This window comes from Sciurus vulgaris, assembly GCF_902686455.1.
Source record: "Sciurus vulgaris genome assembly, chromosome: 15".
Classification (NCBI taxonomy): Eukaryota; Metazoa; Chordata; class Mammalia; order Rodentia; family Sciuridae; genus Sciurus; species Sciurus vulgaris.
In genome coordinates, this window is record NC_136476.1 from 88,048,345 (window position 1) to 88,064,373 (window position 16,029).

At 61.3% G+C, this 16,029-nt stretch overlaps 1 protein-coding gene across 2 annotated transcripts in view; it reads right to left on the bottom strand.

Annotated features, from left to right (window-relative positions):
* The window catches only part of COL5A1 (collagen type V alpha 1 chain), a 140,028-nt gene that overhangs the window by 97,205 nt on the left and 26,794 nt on the right, over nt 1-16,029 (bottom strand). For both annotated transcript variants that reach the window (XM_079111865.1, XM_079111864.1), the window contains exons 2-4: nt 9,784-9,951; nt 3,519-3,732; nt 2,416-2,578 (exon numbers count right to left, since the gene is read on the bottom strand). In XM_079111865.1, the coding sequence (XP_078967991.1) occupies nt 2,416-2,578; nt 3,519-3,732; nt 9,784-9,951 (545 nt within the window). The remainder of the gene's footprint in view (nt 1-2,415; nt 2,579-3,518; nt 3,733-9,783; nt 9,952-16,029) is intronic.

Consider the following 16,029-nt stretch of genomic DNA (forward strand, 5'->3'; position numbering starts at 1 on the left):
ATGAAGAGGGAGGCTATGGGGTGCTGGCCGGGGCCACCTGTGTGCACGCTTCCTGGGTTGACTTCCTGCACACGCCGCCCGCACACAGCAGATGGGCACAACTACTGCCCTCGTTTCACAGGTGAAGAAACTGAGTCTCGGAGAGGTGGGAGAACTCGCGACCTCATGGCTGGGGGCCAAGTCAGCCCCACGGCTGATCTGCGGGCTCCCCCAAGCCCCGGCCCCTTCACGCTCCCGAGCATGCTCAGTGAGATCAGTCAGCAGCGTCTACTTAGGATCCTATCCATTTCTTAAAATGAGAAAAGGGCTTTCTGAACCTTTACAGTGAAGCACACTGGGAGCACACGGACCCAGCACAGCACAGAAGAGCCGGCAGACTAATGCAAACCTGATGCCTCCGCCAAGCCTCACCATGCCCCCAGAGGCAGGGTCTGGTCAACAAAATAAGGACAGCAGCAGCAGCAGCAGCAGCAGCCCTGGCTCCCAGGGCTGAGCAGAGCCCAAGTGCATGTCCCGGACCTCCTGGGTGCTGTTGCTGTCAATCATGCTGAACAAAAACACCCTAAGGCTCACCAGGGCCACCTACTTTGCCAGATCCCCCCACCAGCCAAGAGGTAAAAATGGCTGTGCAACCCCCAAGCCAGCGCTTGAAACCAGCCCCTGGAACAGCCTGGCTGAGGACAGCCCTGGATGTCCTGCAGTTCATCCCAGGACAAACCCGGTCAGAAGCCTCCTGGAGGGTGTGCCTCCTTAACATGCATTTGTCATTGCTGGCCGGCTCCAAGAGCCCCTGGGCTGCTGTCTCCTGGAGGCCTGGTCCCCAGAAGGGCAGCCAGGCCCAGCGACCCACCTCACACACAGCTCCCGCCCTGGTCTTGGCACTCAGGACACTTCCATGCAGAGACAGCTGCCTTGTTCCCTCGGCTGGTCACCCTGGACCACAGGGCTCTGTCCCCGCTTTCCTCCAGCTCCAACTCTGGATTAGCACTCAAAGCAAAAGAGGCAGCGTCATAAAGCACCTGGCGCCAGGCAGGCCGTGAGCTTTACGCATCAACCTCCCGTGGTTCTGGCCATAGGTCTTGAAGCCAGCACAGCCATGACTCCCTTTCACAGAGGGAGAAGCAGAGGCTTAGAACTGTGGAGGCAGCTTGCTGAGGCCCAAAACCAACACTGCACGGAGCCGAGTCTAGCTGGGGGGCTCCCTGAGGCCAACTTTCTGCTGGGCTGGGCTCACTGCTGTGCTACACCGTGGCTTCACAGCAGACAACACCCTCACACGCACAGCGGTGTGATCTTGCCGCTCTCACCTCCACGGCAGATGCGGTCAATGTGGCACAGACAGGAGAACGCACTGCCTACCTGGTCCTGCCCCCGCAGCACAGCACCAGGATGGCAGCACCGGGTCTGGCTTGGAAGGCTGGAAGTCCCTGAGAAGACACCTGGACCGTTGGCCGGACGCAGGGCTGGCGCCCACACCCGCTGACCAGGTGAACGGTCCAGGGAGCTTGGGAATTTGGGGAGAACGCTACCCCATCCCATCCTGTCTCTGACCCTGGGAGGAAGTCCAAGAGCCGGGTAGCTCTTAGAGATCACCGAACCCAGAGGTTCCAAACACCACGCCAGCCATGGCGTCCTTGGTGCCTCCAAATCTCTGCAAAGCCAGATCTCATGTAAAACAGAAAGGAACCCAGCCCAGCAGGGGGGCACTGTCCCTATCAGACTCCAAGTGCTGACCAGCATAGCAGGGGTGGCTTTGGGGTCCTGGGATCTGGACCTACGGAGGCTCTGGCTGACTCTGTGGCCCCACGCAGGCCTGAAAGACCCTGAACCAACCTGCCTCCTGGCCAGGGGCTGCTTCCAATGCTGCTTCAGGATGAACCCCAGTCTGGAAGGCCTCCACGCTGGAGTCAGGCCCCAGAGCCTGTCTGCTCAGCCCTGTCTCTAAGGCTCTCTCCAGGAAAGAGGCTCCCATGGGAACTCTGCTGAGCTAGAACATTCTGAAGGGAGCCAGCACGTACCCACCTTCCACTCAGTGGCCCAGCTCTGCCCTGCCAGTCCACTCAGAGGACACTGCCCCTTCCCAGCATGGCCCTTGGACATCAGAAGGCAGCAGTCTGTGTCTCCAGAACTTCAGGTCCAGCTTGCCAAGCTGAGATCCTGGAGATGCACATCAGGCCCTCAGACAAGGGAGTCACTGCTGTCCCCTCACAGCCTCACGGGGAGCCCGTTTGCCACTCCATCCTTCAGGTCCCCAAGGCTTGGGGCCGTAGCAGAGGTTGAAGCCAACAGAACTAACCATACAGGAGGTCAGCCAGCCTCAGCCAAGGAAACTGGCTCCCAAAGCTCCAGTGAGGAGCTGGCACTTCGTGGCATGTGACTGCTGGGCACAGGGGACTGCTGGCCCTCCCTGCTTACCTCAAACACTTCCTCATCCAGGATCCGGGTGCCAAATACAATGATGCCATTGACGTCCACCATGGGGTGATCGCTGCGGTCAAGGAACTTGGTGGTCTTCTTTTTACAGTCAAGGATCAAGGTGACATTTTTCTTGTGGACACTGAGAGCAATTCGGTGCCACCTGCAAAGAAGCGATCCAGGCGGTGAAGGGGCTGTCCCAGAGCGTGTATCCAGGTGGCTCCTCTGCAGGGTGCTCCACACGTCCCTTGCTGCCACCGCAGACTGCAGTTCAAAGTTTCTGGGGCCACACGCTCAGGCACAAATCCCATGTGTCACCGTGAGGTCTACTCAGCCCCCCAGATCCCCGAACCCGTGTCTCAGAAGCAGTGAGCCAAGCCCGTAAGCTCCTGGAACAGTGGAGAGGAGCTCGAGAGCTCAGGGCAGGTGTGCAGGCCCAAGCGGGCTGGCCCGCGGCACTGTCCCCACCCACCGCAGCCGCTGCAGGAGGCTGCAGTCGCAGGCACACCGTAGTACAAGAGCACCCGACTCAAGCGAGGCTACTGACCCCATGAGAAGCAGGGGCTGCCGCAGAGCCTGCTTCTGACCGAGTGACAGGCCACAGACCTGCCCCAACGTCCCATAAGAATAGGAGGTCACGTCCCGAAGACCTTCCGAGACCGTTGCGGGGCCTCAGACCATCCACGAGGGGGCTGTCAAGCCACCCAGGTTGGGTGTGTCCCCAAGAGAGTCTGGCAGGAGCGACTTTGTTCTAGATCGTGGCTCCATGTGGAGGGTGTCAACACTGAAGCCCCTTCTGAAGGTGTTGGTGTGACAACACAACCCCACGTCCCTCTGACCCAGGGAGGCCAGCTTCTGATGTGCGTGGTAGATTTTACAAAGGAAACTGAGGCCCTGGAGGAGCCAGGACCCCCGGAGCCCTAGAGCATAGGCCAGGTCCAGAACCTAAGCCTCAGGACTGCGAGCTTGGTGCCGTCTCCTGCTGGTGACGGGGGTGTCACCCTGCTGTAGCCGCACCCCTCCTGCAGCCACCGCCGGTCAGCAGGCTCAGATGGCTGTGCCCCCACCCACAGGAGGGGCCCAGGTCACCCCCCGCCACTTACTTGCCGTCCGACAGGTTGATGCCCCTGAAGAGCGGGTAGTCCTCTGGCCCAGGCCTCCCTGTGTGGTCCTCATAGAGGAAGACGGGGGAGCGGCCCATCTCCAGGCCCACCTGCTGGATGCCCTGCTCGTTGTAGATGGAGACCAGGAAGGCCTGGCTGCCTTTCTTGGCTCTCACGGTGGTCAGGATGGAGAAGTCCTCAGGGAACGCAGATGCTGGAACAGAGGACAGAGATGAGAGTGCAGCCAGGAGCCCCCACCATGCCTGCCCACGGTGGTGTGCAAACAAACCAGCTCAGGGATTGGAGACCACTGCTGCACGTGGCGCCCCACAGCCACTAGATGCACAGCTGCCCTTTGATCAAACTGTTCCTGCAGCCCTTCATGGCCACATGGCCAAGCTGCCCTCTCAGTTCAAACGCAAGCTCCTCCAGGAAGCCTGACCAGTCCTCTAGCAAGGAGCCCCAGTGCCCGCCTCAGTCCCTCCACCTCAGTAAACCTACGCGTGAAACCTAATTGGAACCTCCTAGACCAGGAGCAGCCCGTGGGCACAGGCTGCTTCTGCATCCCTTTAGCATCTAGCACACTCAGCATCGGCCGCAGAGAAGGAGGGAGGGAGAGGAGGCAGACAGCCACAGGCTATCCTGGCCAATATGCAAAACGAGGAGAAAACAAAGAAGTCGAAAGACTTCCATAGTTTCAAATACAAATCCCTAGTATTTTGACGGGAGGGCATGTGCCTTATGACAGGAAACAGAAGCAATCTGAGATCATTAAGCCAGACCCAGAGGTCTCTGGGGCCCACGCCCACTGGCCACGCCACTCTCAGCTAGTGGCAGGGTGCGTGTCTCGGTCTCCCCCCATGGACCCTGGAGCAATGCCCTCACCATGCGATCTGCATTCTGCTGTGAGCCCGGGACTGGGTGGCACACAGCTGACCCATGCATGGCTGAGTCAGCCACAAGTGCCCCAGATCAGTGCGCCCAAGCCCACAGAGGCAGTGGTGCCCACACTGGCTGAGGAGAGGGGCAAGGACCTGCCAGAGCCACCTCATCCTTCATTACACCAGAAGAGGGCAGGAGTCAGGCTCATGGGCTTGGAGGAGATCAGGCTCCACTGCCAGGCCCACCTTTCTGGACAAATGGAGCGGGTCCACCGGATGGATGGCCTAGAAGGCCACAGGCCACTTCTGGGTGGCCAAGCTGGATCAGCAGCAGCTCCAACTCAACGCTATCTGTGGGCGCCCTCTGCTGGCGGAATGCAGCACTGCAGGCGTCATGCTGGGGGAAAGTGACATCAGAGGCCACCACACCCTAGAGTTCTCAGACTCCCCAACGGGTGGTGACTCGGTCTGTTGCCGCCTGCACTTCCACCTCAGGACATGGGCGACCATAGCTGCTACAGTGACACCAGCTGAGCCCCGAAGGCTGGGTGAGCATGGCGCCCGGCGCGTGGAGGAGCCTGCCCAGTGGGTCTTGATCCCTCGCTGCAGGTCCACAGGCCCCCAGGGGAGCGCAGGGCAGGCACCCGCAAAAGCCAGAAGCCTGTCTGCAGAGCTCAGTGCCGTGGCCCGCTGCCCCAGGGGGTGGGAGCAGTGACCAGCACGGTCATCTTCTTCACTGAGGAACAATTGAGGCTGACCTTCCACAGCGAGGGAGAATCGACAGGCCACAGTGCCACACGGTCACAGGTTCACACCGCTGTCTCCATGTGAGGATGTAAGCGGCTGGAGACCGTGCCCAGAGGGAGTGCCCAGCTAGCCAGGCCAGCAGCACGTCCCGGGTTCAGAAGCAGGTGGGCACCAAAGGCCTGGAGTCATCTGACCTGAAGATCGGGGCTCACTGACCTGGTCCAGGGAGCCCTGAGCAAATGCAATCTGTGCTGGCAATGCCCTCACCCTCACTTCCGAGGGCCGCCTGCCTCCCATCCCACCCCAGGACTCTGTCCCCTAGAGTCCGTTGTGTCTGGAGTGAGGAGGGTGGACGTCAGGGTCCACAGCTCCAGCATGATATACTGTGTAGGACCACGGACCTCATCCTTCCCAGCTCATTAAAATGCTGTTTCTCCATTTTTTCAATCTCTATGGTAACAAATTTTCTTAGCTTAGATAAAACCTGAAAAGATAACTTATGTGGAACATTAATCTCTCTCCTAGAAAAATGACAACGGATTTATTGTCGCTTTAAGATGGCCCATCCTCATCATGACTCAAGCCAGGCTATCCACACTCTCATCTGCATGGTCGGCAGCCTAGAAGTGGGTCCCCAGCTTCCTACTTCATTTCTTCCAGAAATCCCAGCTGAAGGTGGGCTCAGCAGAGGGCCAGACCCTTCCCCACAGTGGGCCCCGTCGTCTTGAGCTGAGGCCCAAAGGCACCAGAGCATCTGAGGCACAGCGGGGCCTAGTGAACGCTTTGCCACCATACTGAGTCATGTTACGCCACATTGGGTGTATTGATCACTTGGCCATGTAATCAATGAACTGTGAGTGGTCCCTACTAAGTGCCTGGCTCCAGGAAGACACAGTCAAGGGTCAGATCCAGTCCCCGCCCTAAGGAAATGACATTGCCACAAGGGAGGCAGAAACAGCCATTATCAAGTAAGTTAACTGCACAGCTGCAAACGTGACGTGCAGAGCCAGGCTGGGACGGGAAAGAGGCTGGCAGAGTGACTCCTGGGTACAGCTAACTGGACAGCCGGCCAGGACCTGGAGCTGGAGCCTCAGTGCCCAGGGGCACTGGAGGGCCACATGAAGGAAACTCTGCTTCCGTGGCCTCCTTCCAGGTTGGGGCCAGAGGGGATGAGGGGCAGCCCTCTGCAGTGAGTGGCTGGTCCTGGGAACTCCCAGCCTGGCCTGGCCCTACTGCTCAGTCGCCATCAGAGGGAGGTTCAAACTGATGTTGGCCTATCCTGAGGACACACCTGGGACCACAGTGAGGAGAGATGGCCTCAAGTAGATGCCAAGGGGCAGGGCAGCCACTCAGGCAGGTGGACCCTCAGTGCCTACAGCACAGGGAAGCAGGTGAACCTCTCAGAGTGGACGACACTGTTCCCTGGAGGCTGCCGGGCTCCACCGCTTCTATGATCTCATCTCACACCAGCCCGCCCAGAGAGCCAAGGCCCTGTCCTCCACGACCTTTAACCCAGGCCAGTGCTCAAAGGAGACCTGCTAAGAGCAGGCTGCTTGGTTTCAAGACCTCTGGCAGATTGGGGCCAGGAGGGGGCCGTGAGGGGCAGCAGGACATTCCGCAGGCAGAGGCTGGCTCTAGGGCCCGCGTTCTTACTCCTGCTATGGGGCAAGGGCGGGGTGAAGACGGGGTGCTGGGAAGGCAGAGGCCACTGGTGTCCATCCCACCCTGCCCTAGACCCTGAGCACCACAGCATCTCGGAGGCCTCCCCAGAGCCAGGGTGCAGGGAGACCAGCACAGGCAGGACCAGTAGAGAGGGGACCATGCACACACACCCAAGCCAGGAGGTCTGGTGGCCAGGCAGCCAGGCCAGGAGGACCTGGGCTCTGCCTCACTGTGACTGGGGAACCCTGCCTCCCGGCCATCCTCAGACCCCATACTCAGAGGGCACCGCATGGACAGGCGTCACAGCAGCTGGGGCTCCCTACGTCCAGGGACCCCACGCCAGCTTCTCCGAGGTCTCACCACAGTGTGACGTTCCAGGGCAGGCAGAGGACCACAGGCCTGACACCCAGGAGCCAGAAGCCCCTCTTGGGTCTGTTAGCACCCCAAAGCCATGGCCCCAGGCTCTGCTCGAGTCCTCCAGCCAGCTCACCAGTAGCACTGCCCAGTCCAACCGTCAGGAACAGCCATGCTGGGCGCTCAGCTCCCAGTGGCAGACCTCGATCCAAAGGAGCGGCCGAGCAGCCGAGAGCCCCCAAGACGGGGAGAGGAGCTGGTCTCTGGCCTGCGGCCTGGTAGACGCTGGCCACAGCGGGTGCCCTTGGAAGTGGGCCTCGGGACCTCGCCCCCAGCCAGGAACAGGGGGCATTCAAGGCTGCTCTGGTCACTGTGCATCCCCAGGAGCCAGACCCAGGCACGGGGCACAGTGGTGGGGCAAAGGTGGCAGGGCAGGCGCACACTATCTGGTCTGGGGCACTGCGAGGGGACATGTCCAGGCAGATGGCAAGCACCCGCTCAGTGCAGCCGCTGGGCTCCCAGGACCACTGCCAGGCCTGCTGAGGGGACTCAGATGTCCACCATGGAGATATGCCTGGCCGTGGGCTTCCCCGCCTCCAGGACACAGGCGTGTGGCTCCACAGCCCAGGCCTTGCTGTGGCCACCGGGACCACCAGCCCTTCTTGTGCAGCCACCGCAGGCAGGGCGTCTGCTTCCCAGCCATGCGGCCCTCCTAGGAGACCCACCCCACATGGCTGGCCTTGGACCACATCAGACCGCAAAAGCCGTCTGCCTCTGCTTTGAGAGCTTCCAATCCTGACACCCCCCCCCCCAAGTCCCTCTCAGCAGGCCCTGAGGTTGGGGTGCAGTGGGGGTCAAGCACAGGACCACGGCTATCCTTGTCCCTCACACCTGAATGGTGTCCCTAGAACCTGAACGTTGTTCCTCGAACCTCAACGGTGTCCCTTGAACTGGAACAGTGTCCCTCCTGGGGACTGGATGTTCGGGACCTGTAGAAGGGACTCCACTCCACAGAATTTCCCCCTGAATATCCCAAAGCACCCTCCAATCCCACTTGCCCTATGAGGACCACACAACCTAATCATCACTGGGGACCCTGTAAGAGCAATTTAAATTTGTCAAGTGTCTGATCAAGTTACTAATTCAAGAATATGGAAAAAACAGATGGAAAAAAAAAAAAATCCCCGCCGTACTGCCCAGGAAGCCTTCCTGGGCTTCCAGTGACTGAGCCTGTATTCCTGAGACAGTGGGAGAGTTTTTGCTGCAAGAAAATCTAGTGGGGAAAAGGGCACAAGACAGGGTCAATTTGCTGTGGATGGGGTGACCAGAACGGACTCACCGGAAATTGACTGAAGACCACCTGCTGGGCTGGGGCCGCCTCTCCCCCACAGCTCGTCCCTGGGAAGAGGACCTCGCCCTGTGCGGCTCATCAGCAGGGGCCCACCCCTCCAGCCTCTGCCTGGGCCCGGGTCAGGACGTCCAGGCCTGGGACCACAGGGCAGGACGGTATGCATCTGGGCAAAGACACAAGTAAGCCTGGGGAGTGGCTCCCAAGGACACTCCCACAGCTGCAAGGATGCTGGCCGCCTCCTCGCTCACCTCTCAGAGCCACACAGATGAGTAGGCTCATCCATGCCAAATGACTGCTGGGTGCAAAGCCTGAACTCCCAGAGACAAACACAGAAGCACAGTGGACTCCCCAAAGGAAGGCTGGGGGGAGTCATGGGCACAGGGACAGGAGCAAAAGACCAGAGGAAGCAAAAGCCCAGCCAGCACGGTGTCCTTCAGGGACACAGCAGGGACATGCGGTTAACAGTCACCACCGCTGTGAAAAACTGCCCCGATTCCCGTTCAGTGTTAGGGTCACATCCAGGCCACCAGAGAGATGGAGCACAGTCTTCTAATGACTGCAAAACATCTCACAAGGTGACTTTATCTGCCATGGGCCCATTCCTCTCTTGAGCAGAAACGGGAGCTCATTCAGGCCTGGCCACCAGCACCTCCCTGAGGAGGGTATCAATCACCCAGCCATTTACACATGTCCAGATAAGATGGAGGGCTCAATTAACTTGCGTGGGAGGGGACGACATGAACTGCCCCCTGGCTGGTGACAGGGACAACGTGGACCGAGCATCTCACAGCTAGCGAGCCTCCCCCTCAGGGTATGTAATTAAAAGCAGAGATCTGGCGCCTGGCAATGGATTCTCATTAAAAGCCTCAGGCCGCTCGCTGCGAGTCATGATGTTTGATTCATGTATCTCTTAATGTCACTGCCCCCAATTAAGCTTCTGTCTGCAGCCGCTTCCCTTCCCGTGTCCCTGAGCTTTCTCTTGCCGCGGCCCCCAGGGACCATCCGTCTCCCTCTTGCACTTGAGACCTGGCAGCCTGTCTGGAGACACACCTGCTTGGAAAGCAAAGGGCAGACGAGGCCTCCCGGCCCTGCTCCCGTGGTGGACCGCGACAGCTGCCCGCTACCTATAGGGCTCTCACCACCCCGAAGTCAAACCCGGCCGTGAGCAGAGATCGGGGAAACCACACCTGCCTCTGCCACCTGGCAGGCTCTGCTCCCCGCTGGAGGCCAAAGTCCACAGGAACCCCCGCCCAGAACACGCGCCTCTTACCCGGGTACAGCTGCTTGGTGGGCGCACTGAGCTGCGCATCTTTGGAGACGCGGTACGCGACATCCGGGCCTTTGGAAGATCGTCGTGTGGCACAGAAACCTGTGGTCTTGGTTATTCCATCGGGCAAGTTGTGAAAATCAAGAACCTTCAGGAGATCTGCCGGCTGAGCTGCAATGAGAGAGGAGCTGGGGTCAGCCAGAGGAAGGGGCATCGTGGGAGCACCCTGGAGTAGGGCTCCAGTGAGCACCCCTCACCACCACGCTGCACCCCACAGAGTTGACCGCGCAGGTGAGGGCCAGCTCAGGACAGGCGCAGCCTGCCACAGCAGTGTCCCAGTCTGGTTCTGGCCAGCAGCCATGCACCAGCAGCACACCTTGCTTGTCCCCTCCGACGGCCACCACTGTCCCCATGTATGGCCCTTACTCCCAAATCCTCACGTGGCCAGAGCTGCAGGAGCCTGCCTCTCAGTACACCTCCTCTCACGGGTGTCAGAGGAGACAGACGCTGGGGACACAGAAGACCCACTGTGCCAGGACCACCTTTATCATGCCCTTTACGGATGAGATGGGAGTGACTGACAGCTTAAGAACGTGTGCAAATCCCAGAGGACCCACCCCTCCCGCGTCTCCACTGCTATTGGCAAAATTGTCCCCTTGTCCGATTAACTGTCATTTCCCACAGCAGCTTCCAATGTCCCAGAAAACCACGCACAAGAAGAGGTGCCACGTTCCTTCTGGAAGGCTCCTGCCCCGCCACCCTTCAGGGGCTGCTCAGGGATGGACAGCAGTCCTGAGGGCCTGCGAGAAGTTGACCCTCTGACCCACGAAGCCACGGCGCTTCTGGGGAGCTCAGTGCTACCCCCAAACCAAAGACGGCCTCCCTCTGTTACCAGAGCGGAGGCGCCCTGGGAGTTCAGGCAGAGAATGAGCTCCGACTTGCAGCAGGCGGCTGGCTGCCGCCCTGGGGGCCTCAGAGACCCACAGCCAGCGTCCAGCTGGGTCCTCAGGGAAGGAAGGCAGAGCTCCTCTCTGTCCTGAAGCTGCGGCCGGGGCTGTCCTCAGGAAGGCACCAGCTATCTGGGCTGCGGAGTACTGAGGCCCCTGCCCAACAGTGTCCCTCCTGCAGCCCGGCTCCTCCGCTGCCTGTCAGCTGACCGAGTGATGCAGAGAACTGGGATTCGCTTCTTCAGGGAACCGTTAGAGGGCAGAAGGGGCGCGGCGTGGACGGCCCACACACCCGGTCCAGGCCGACCTCCACTTATTTCCAAGTCACTGGCTCTTGTGGCCTCTTTGATCTTCCTGGTTGGCTCTGGGCCACCACCCAAGGCCCAGTCACAGGCGTGGTGGGTCCCGCGTGTATCTGTGGCACCCTGAGGCACTCAGTACCAGAAGCAGAGCCTCGCCAGGCACCTGTCCACCCGACAGAAGCAGGCTGAGCACAGGTGCCCGGCGAGGCCGATGGCCCAGTCCCAGGCTGGCCTGGCCATGGGAAGAGGAGGCCATGCCAGCCACCAGCACACCTGGGAGGAGCAGCGCAGTCCCAGCCATCTCCGAGGCTCAGTTCCAAGGCTGGCAGCGTCCCGGGGAGGATGGGGATCCCGACGGGCTTCCTGGACTGGCCCCACAGCTGGCCTGTGATGTTTTCCCCAGACCTTCGAGCTGCAGCTCTGTTTTCTCCACTGCTGAAGCAGAGGGCCGTTTCCAGCCGCCCTCCTGGCCGTGTTTGCAGATCTCTTGCAACATGAAAAGGCCACCAGGCCTCTCCCAGGCCCAGTGCCACCCCTCCCACCAGCCAGCGCCTTTGGTGCCAGAGCACAGAAAATGTTAACTCTCGAACAAGCGGCGTCTGGCAGCACAGGCTCCTCCGACTCTGCTTCCCAGCTCCTGGGGATTCTGCTCAGGGACGGCTTCTGTCAGGTTGAGCGTCCTACCTGGAAGCAGCACCAACGCTGGGGACAGGTGGATGTGGGTGAGAAGCCAGCACCCCCTGCCCACAGGGAGGGGAAGATCTTGGCAGGGCCCGAGGGAGAAGCTGCAGAAGCCAGCAGGAGCCGGCCCGGCTCCTCAGGCTCCACACCTTTGCTCCTTCCTCTGGAAGAAGGCCCGGCGGTTCCCTCAGGATCACCTGCACCCCAGGCTCCGTGAGGACAGAAGTGCCACTGCCTGCATGGCCTCCACCCCAGTGGGGTCCACTCTGCAGGACGGGTCGGGCGGCAGTGCCCGCAGCTGCCTGAGCCCCGTGAGCTACCCAGGAGCCTTCTCCAAAGCTTCGCCAGGCGCCCGCTCTGCAGCTCGGCCTTGGGCTGCCCACTGGTGGCGCGGGGCCTCAGCCGCCCCTCCAGGCACCCCAGCTCCCCCTCCCCCAGGCACTTCCAGCTCTGCCGTCTGGGGAGCTAAGCACGGCCTTTCGCAGACGCCCCTGCAGTGTGGATTCCACCAGCCCAGAGGTGGAGCGGGGCACACAGGCGAGGCGTCCCGTTGGGGGGCTGCGTGCCAGGGCCTGGGACCAGCCTTAGGGAAGACCTGCAAGCAGACTTCTTGCCATCTGGCTGGCAGCCTCACTGTGATGGTGTGACCTCAAGTGTCACGTGGAGGCAAGCTCCTGGCCCCGCTGCAGCTCATCCAGTCACTGGAGACTGCGTGGTTCACTGACTCAGTCCCCTCGTCCCGGACAGCTTGCACCACACCTGCCCGAGACAAGCAGTCGCGACAGAGTCCCTAAGTGAGAAGGGGTCCAGCAGCGGCCCCTGTGGCCCTGACCCTGTGCCTGGGAACCCTGCTGCTGCCTGGGGAAGCTGCTCCTCCTTGATCAGTCCCAGGCATGGCCCTCAGGGGCCAGGGTCAGGGAAGCCGGACGCCCCGTGCGTGTGCTTCCGTCCGTGCCGACACTCGTCCTCGGAGCGCCAGCGTCCTGGGGACCATTTCCCCGAGGGTGTCACCGGTGCTGCATTCCCAGACTGGTGAAGGAAAGGGCAGGGGAGGCCAGGTTTGAGGCAGAAGCGGGGAGACGGAGGACGGATCTGGAAATGTGGAGCTGAGCCAGGGTACCAAGCACCCCAAATGGCAGCATGAAGACTGGGGGAAAGGAGGGCAGGACACAGCGCCACAGCAGGGTCCAGAGGAGTGGCGGAAACACAGACAGATGATGGACAGGTGGACAGATGGGAGGAGGGAGGAGGAATCCACCAGTGAGCGAGTACGAAGGGGAACGTGGCGATCAGGCAGCAGAGTGCCCGACGCTCATGGCTGGCTGGCAGAGCAGCCCCAGGACTGCCCGCAGGTGGCCGTGCCTCCACTACCCACGCAGATGGCTGTCCCCTCCCCAAGGCTCCTCCACCATACTGAAAGCCTGCCACCGCTCCGCGCTCCTCCAGGGCTGAGACCCGAGTCACCCAGCTCCAAGTCACCCTGGTGTCAACGGCCCCCTCCTTCTACAGCGGCAGGACATGCCCATGGGAGTGGCCTCCAGAAGGACTGCGGCACGCAGCACCCAGGCTCCCCAGCCTGCTCCGCCCTAGGCTGACATGACCCGAGGCGTGAGGCACGAGGACATGGCCCTGGCTCTACCGAAGGCCTGACCAGTAGGGAAGGACAGAAGGTCACAGGCAGCCTGAGGTCAGGCCCAAGGGCAGCTGCAGGAAGCCCAGCCTAGCAACGCCCACATTCCTCCTGGGACAAGGAGGGCTGCTGGGCACCTGCACTGGCATCCAGTGCCTTGGAGAGCTGAAGGAATGACTCTTCTGCTTTGTGCAGGAATGTAAACTGGTTCCTGGTCCCTGGTCATCAGCTGGGACAGGACAGGACACCCCTCCCTGTGCTCAGAAGCAAGGAAGGGCTGAAGTTGGTGGGATGCCAGCCCACCCCGCTGCAGGGTGCACCTCAGGCTCAGTGTCAGTGACCCCTGCCCCTGGACTTGGAGCCCCTGGATAAGGACACCTCTCAGTCAGTAGTGCCAAGGCCACAGAAGACAGCCTGCCTTCAGGACGGGGGAGGCCTAAGTCACCCTCCGGAGCCACGTGGGCATGTCCCCAGCATACAGTCTGGAGTCTGAGTCCTGCCACACCATGCCACCCCTGTCCTGTCACCCCTAGGAATGGAGGCGCTGGGGGAAGCCTGTGCCCAGCAGAGCAGGAGGCCTGGAGCAGGGGAGACTCGGCCGAAGAGGCCCACCTGTGCACTGAGGCCCTGCGGCTCCAGGGAGCTGCTTCCAGGGCTCCTTCCAGCCGCGGGGGTGGGTGCTGGTGGAGAGGACCCTGGGCAGCAGCAGAAGGGGGAGCCTGCATCGGGGGCTCCGCTGGCTGCATGAGTGAGCGGCTCTCACGCGTGGCAGGCTGCAGGAGGAAGGACCAGGACAACTGCGCTGCTTCCACTTTCACGCTGGAGAGCTGGCTCTGCCTGCCTCGACGTCACTGTGCAAGCCAGAAGCTGCTCTGCACTCTGCCCGGAAGGAGGAGGCCCGAGGCCGAGAAGCCCCCTCTCGTGTGCAGGGTGGGGGTGGCTTGGGGGCTTTGTTCCGATTCAGCCTTTCCTGAATTGTCTGAACTGGCAACACATTTCCAGGAACTTGCTGGGGACGGACGGCCTTCTAATCGGCCAGCCTCTGTCCAGAAGGTTCCAGGCGGCTCACACACAGGAACCCTGCAGCTCACACACAGGGAGCACTCTGGCCCCGGAGTCCCAAATGCACCCTCAGATTCCTCCTCGAGGGCACCACCTTGCAAGCGAGAAGCAGTCACAGCACGGGCCTCCAACCTGCCGGTCTCCAGGACTTCTTCCTGCATACCCGGCCACCCAGGCCCCGCCTGCTGCAGGGTGAGGGGCACCAACGTCACCTTTATCTCACTAGACAGTCATTGCCCACCCTCTGCAGGGCCGGGTCCTCCTTCGAAGGGGAACATGCTGGCCCAGCTTAGGTCCCTCTGTCCCTGCTCCCCTGCACAGCCCCACACAGCCACCACCCTCACTGCTGAAGGAAGCCACACTCTAGTCACACACAGCTTCAGAATCCTGGGCGCCAGGCAGCAATGCTGGGGTCGGGTGTGGCCCGCACCGCAGCCCCAGGGCAAGGATGCTGGCTGCACTGTGTTGGGAGTTCCAGGCCCCAGCGGGGACAGGACAGCCCCTCTGCCTCTGCAGAACACCACAGCCATCGCCCACAGCCTGGCACTCACAGCTCCAGCATCTTCAGACACCCAGGCCAGGGCTAAACCCTGCCAGATGTCTGCGGACTAGAGAGAGAGAGAGAGAAACAGAGAGAGAGAGAGAGAGAGACATGGAAAAGGGCTTGCATGCTCCAAAGTCAACATGGTCGTCTTTAAGAGAAAACTTACAGGCCTTCTAAATAACCACCAAAGTTTACATCTTCGGAGTTTGCAGGACAGAACCATCTAATTTTGGAGCCCAGAGTCATCCAGAGCCCAAAACAACCTTTACTGTGAAGGAGAAAATGAGGTGCAGAGAGGGAGAGCCACCCCCCCACGGTCACACAGAACACTGGTGCAGAGCAGGGGCCAGAGGTGCCCGTGAAAGGGCTGCAGGGGCAGCTGCTCCCAGCTCCTTCCTCACTCCCTCCTGCTCTTCCTGGGAGCGAAGGGCCACCCTCTTAAAGAGCTGGACAGAGGACCAGCCGTGAGGAGGTGGCACGAGAGGGCCCTGCCCTGGGCCCCCCACGGGCCCTCCCTCCCAGGGCGGCCAGCAGGTTGGAAAACAGACGGGGTGGGGAGAGGCTTCAGAGGCCCCACCAAGATTCTTCTCGGATGACTAACCCTCAGGAACAGGGAGCACTGCAGGGCAGGGGTGGAGGCCGTGAGGCCAGAGGCTGGGCAGGCAGCGCCAAGGGGCCGTCCGCGGTGGGCGCAACCTTCCCCCCGCTGTCCCCAGGGCCGTGTGTAGCACAGGAGCCTGAGCTGAGGCCCGTTCCAGGCTCACGGACACACACGGTCCCCGCGCCCCAGACACTCTTCCTCAGCTTCTGCTTCACCCACGCGCAGTCCCTCCGCCTGACGCCACAGACCCACCCTCACCAGCCACTGCCCGGGGACCTCCCAGGAGCCCGAGGTGGCTGACCCGTTTCCAGAGCGCAGCCCCTAGGAGTTGTGCAGTGCCCACTGCCCTCCTCAGGCCATCCGCAGCCCTGGGCACAGCACAGCAGAACAGCAGCTTGCGGCTGGGCAGGGCTGGACCCCCTTGAGCCTGGCCCTGCCCCTCCATGTGGTAGACCAGGGCCGAGTCCTCCTCAGCTGTGGGC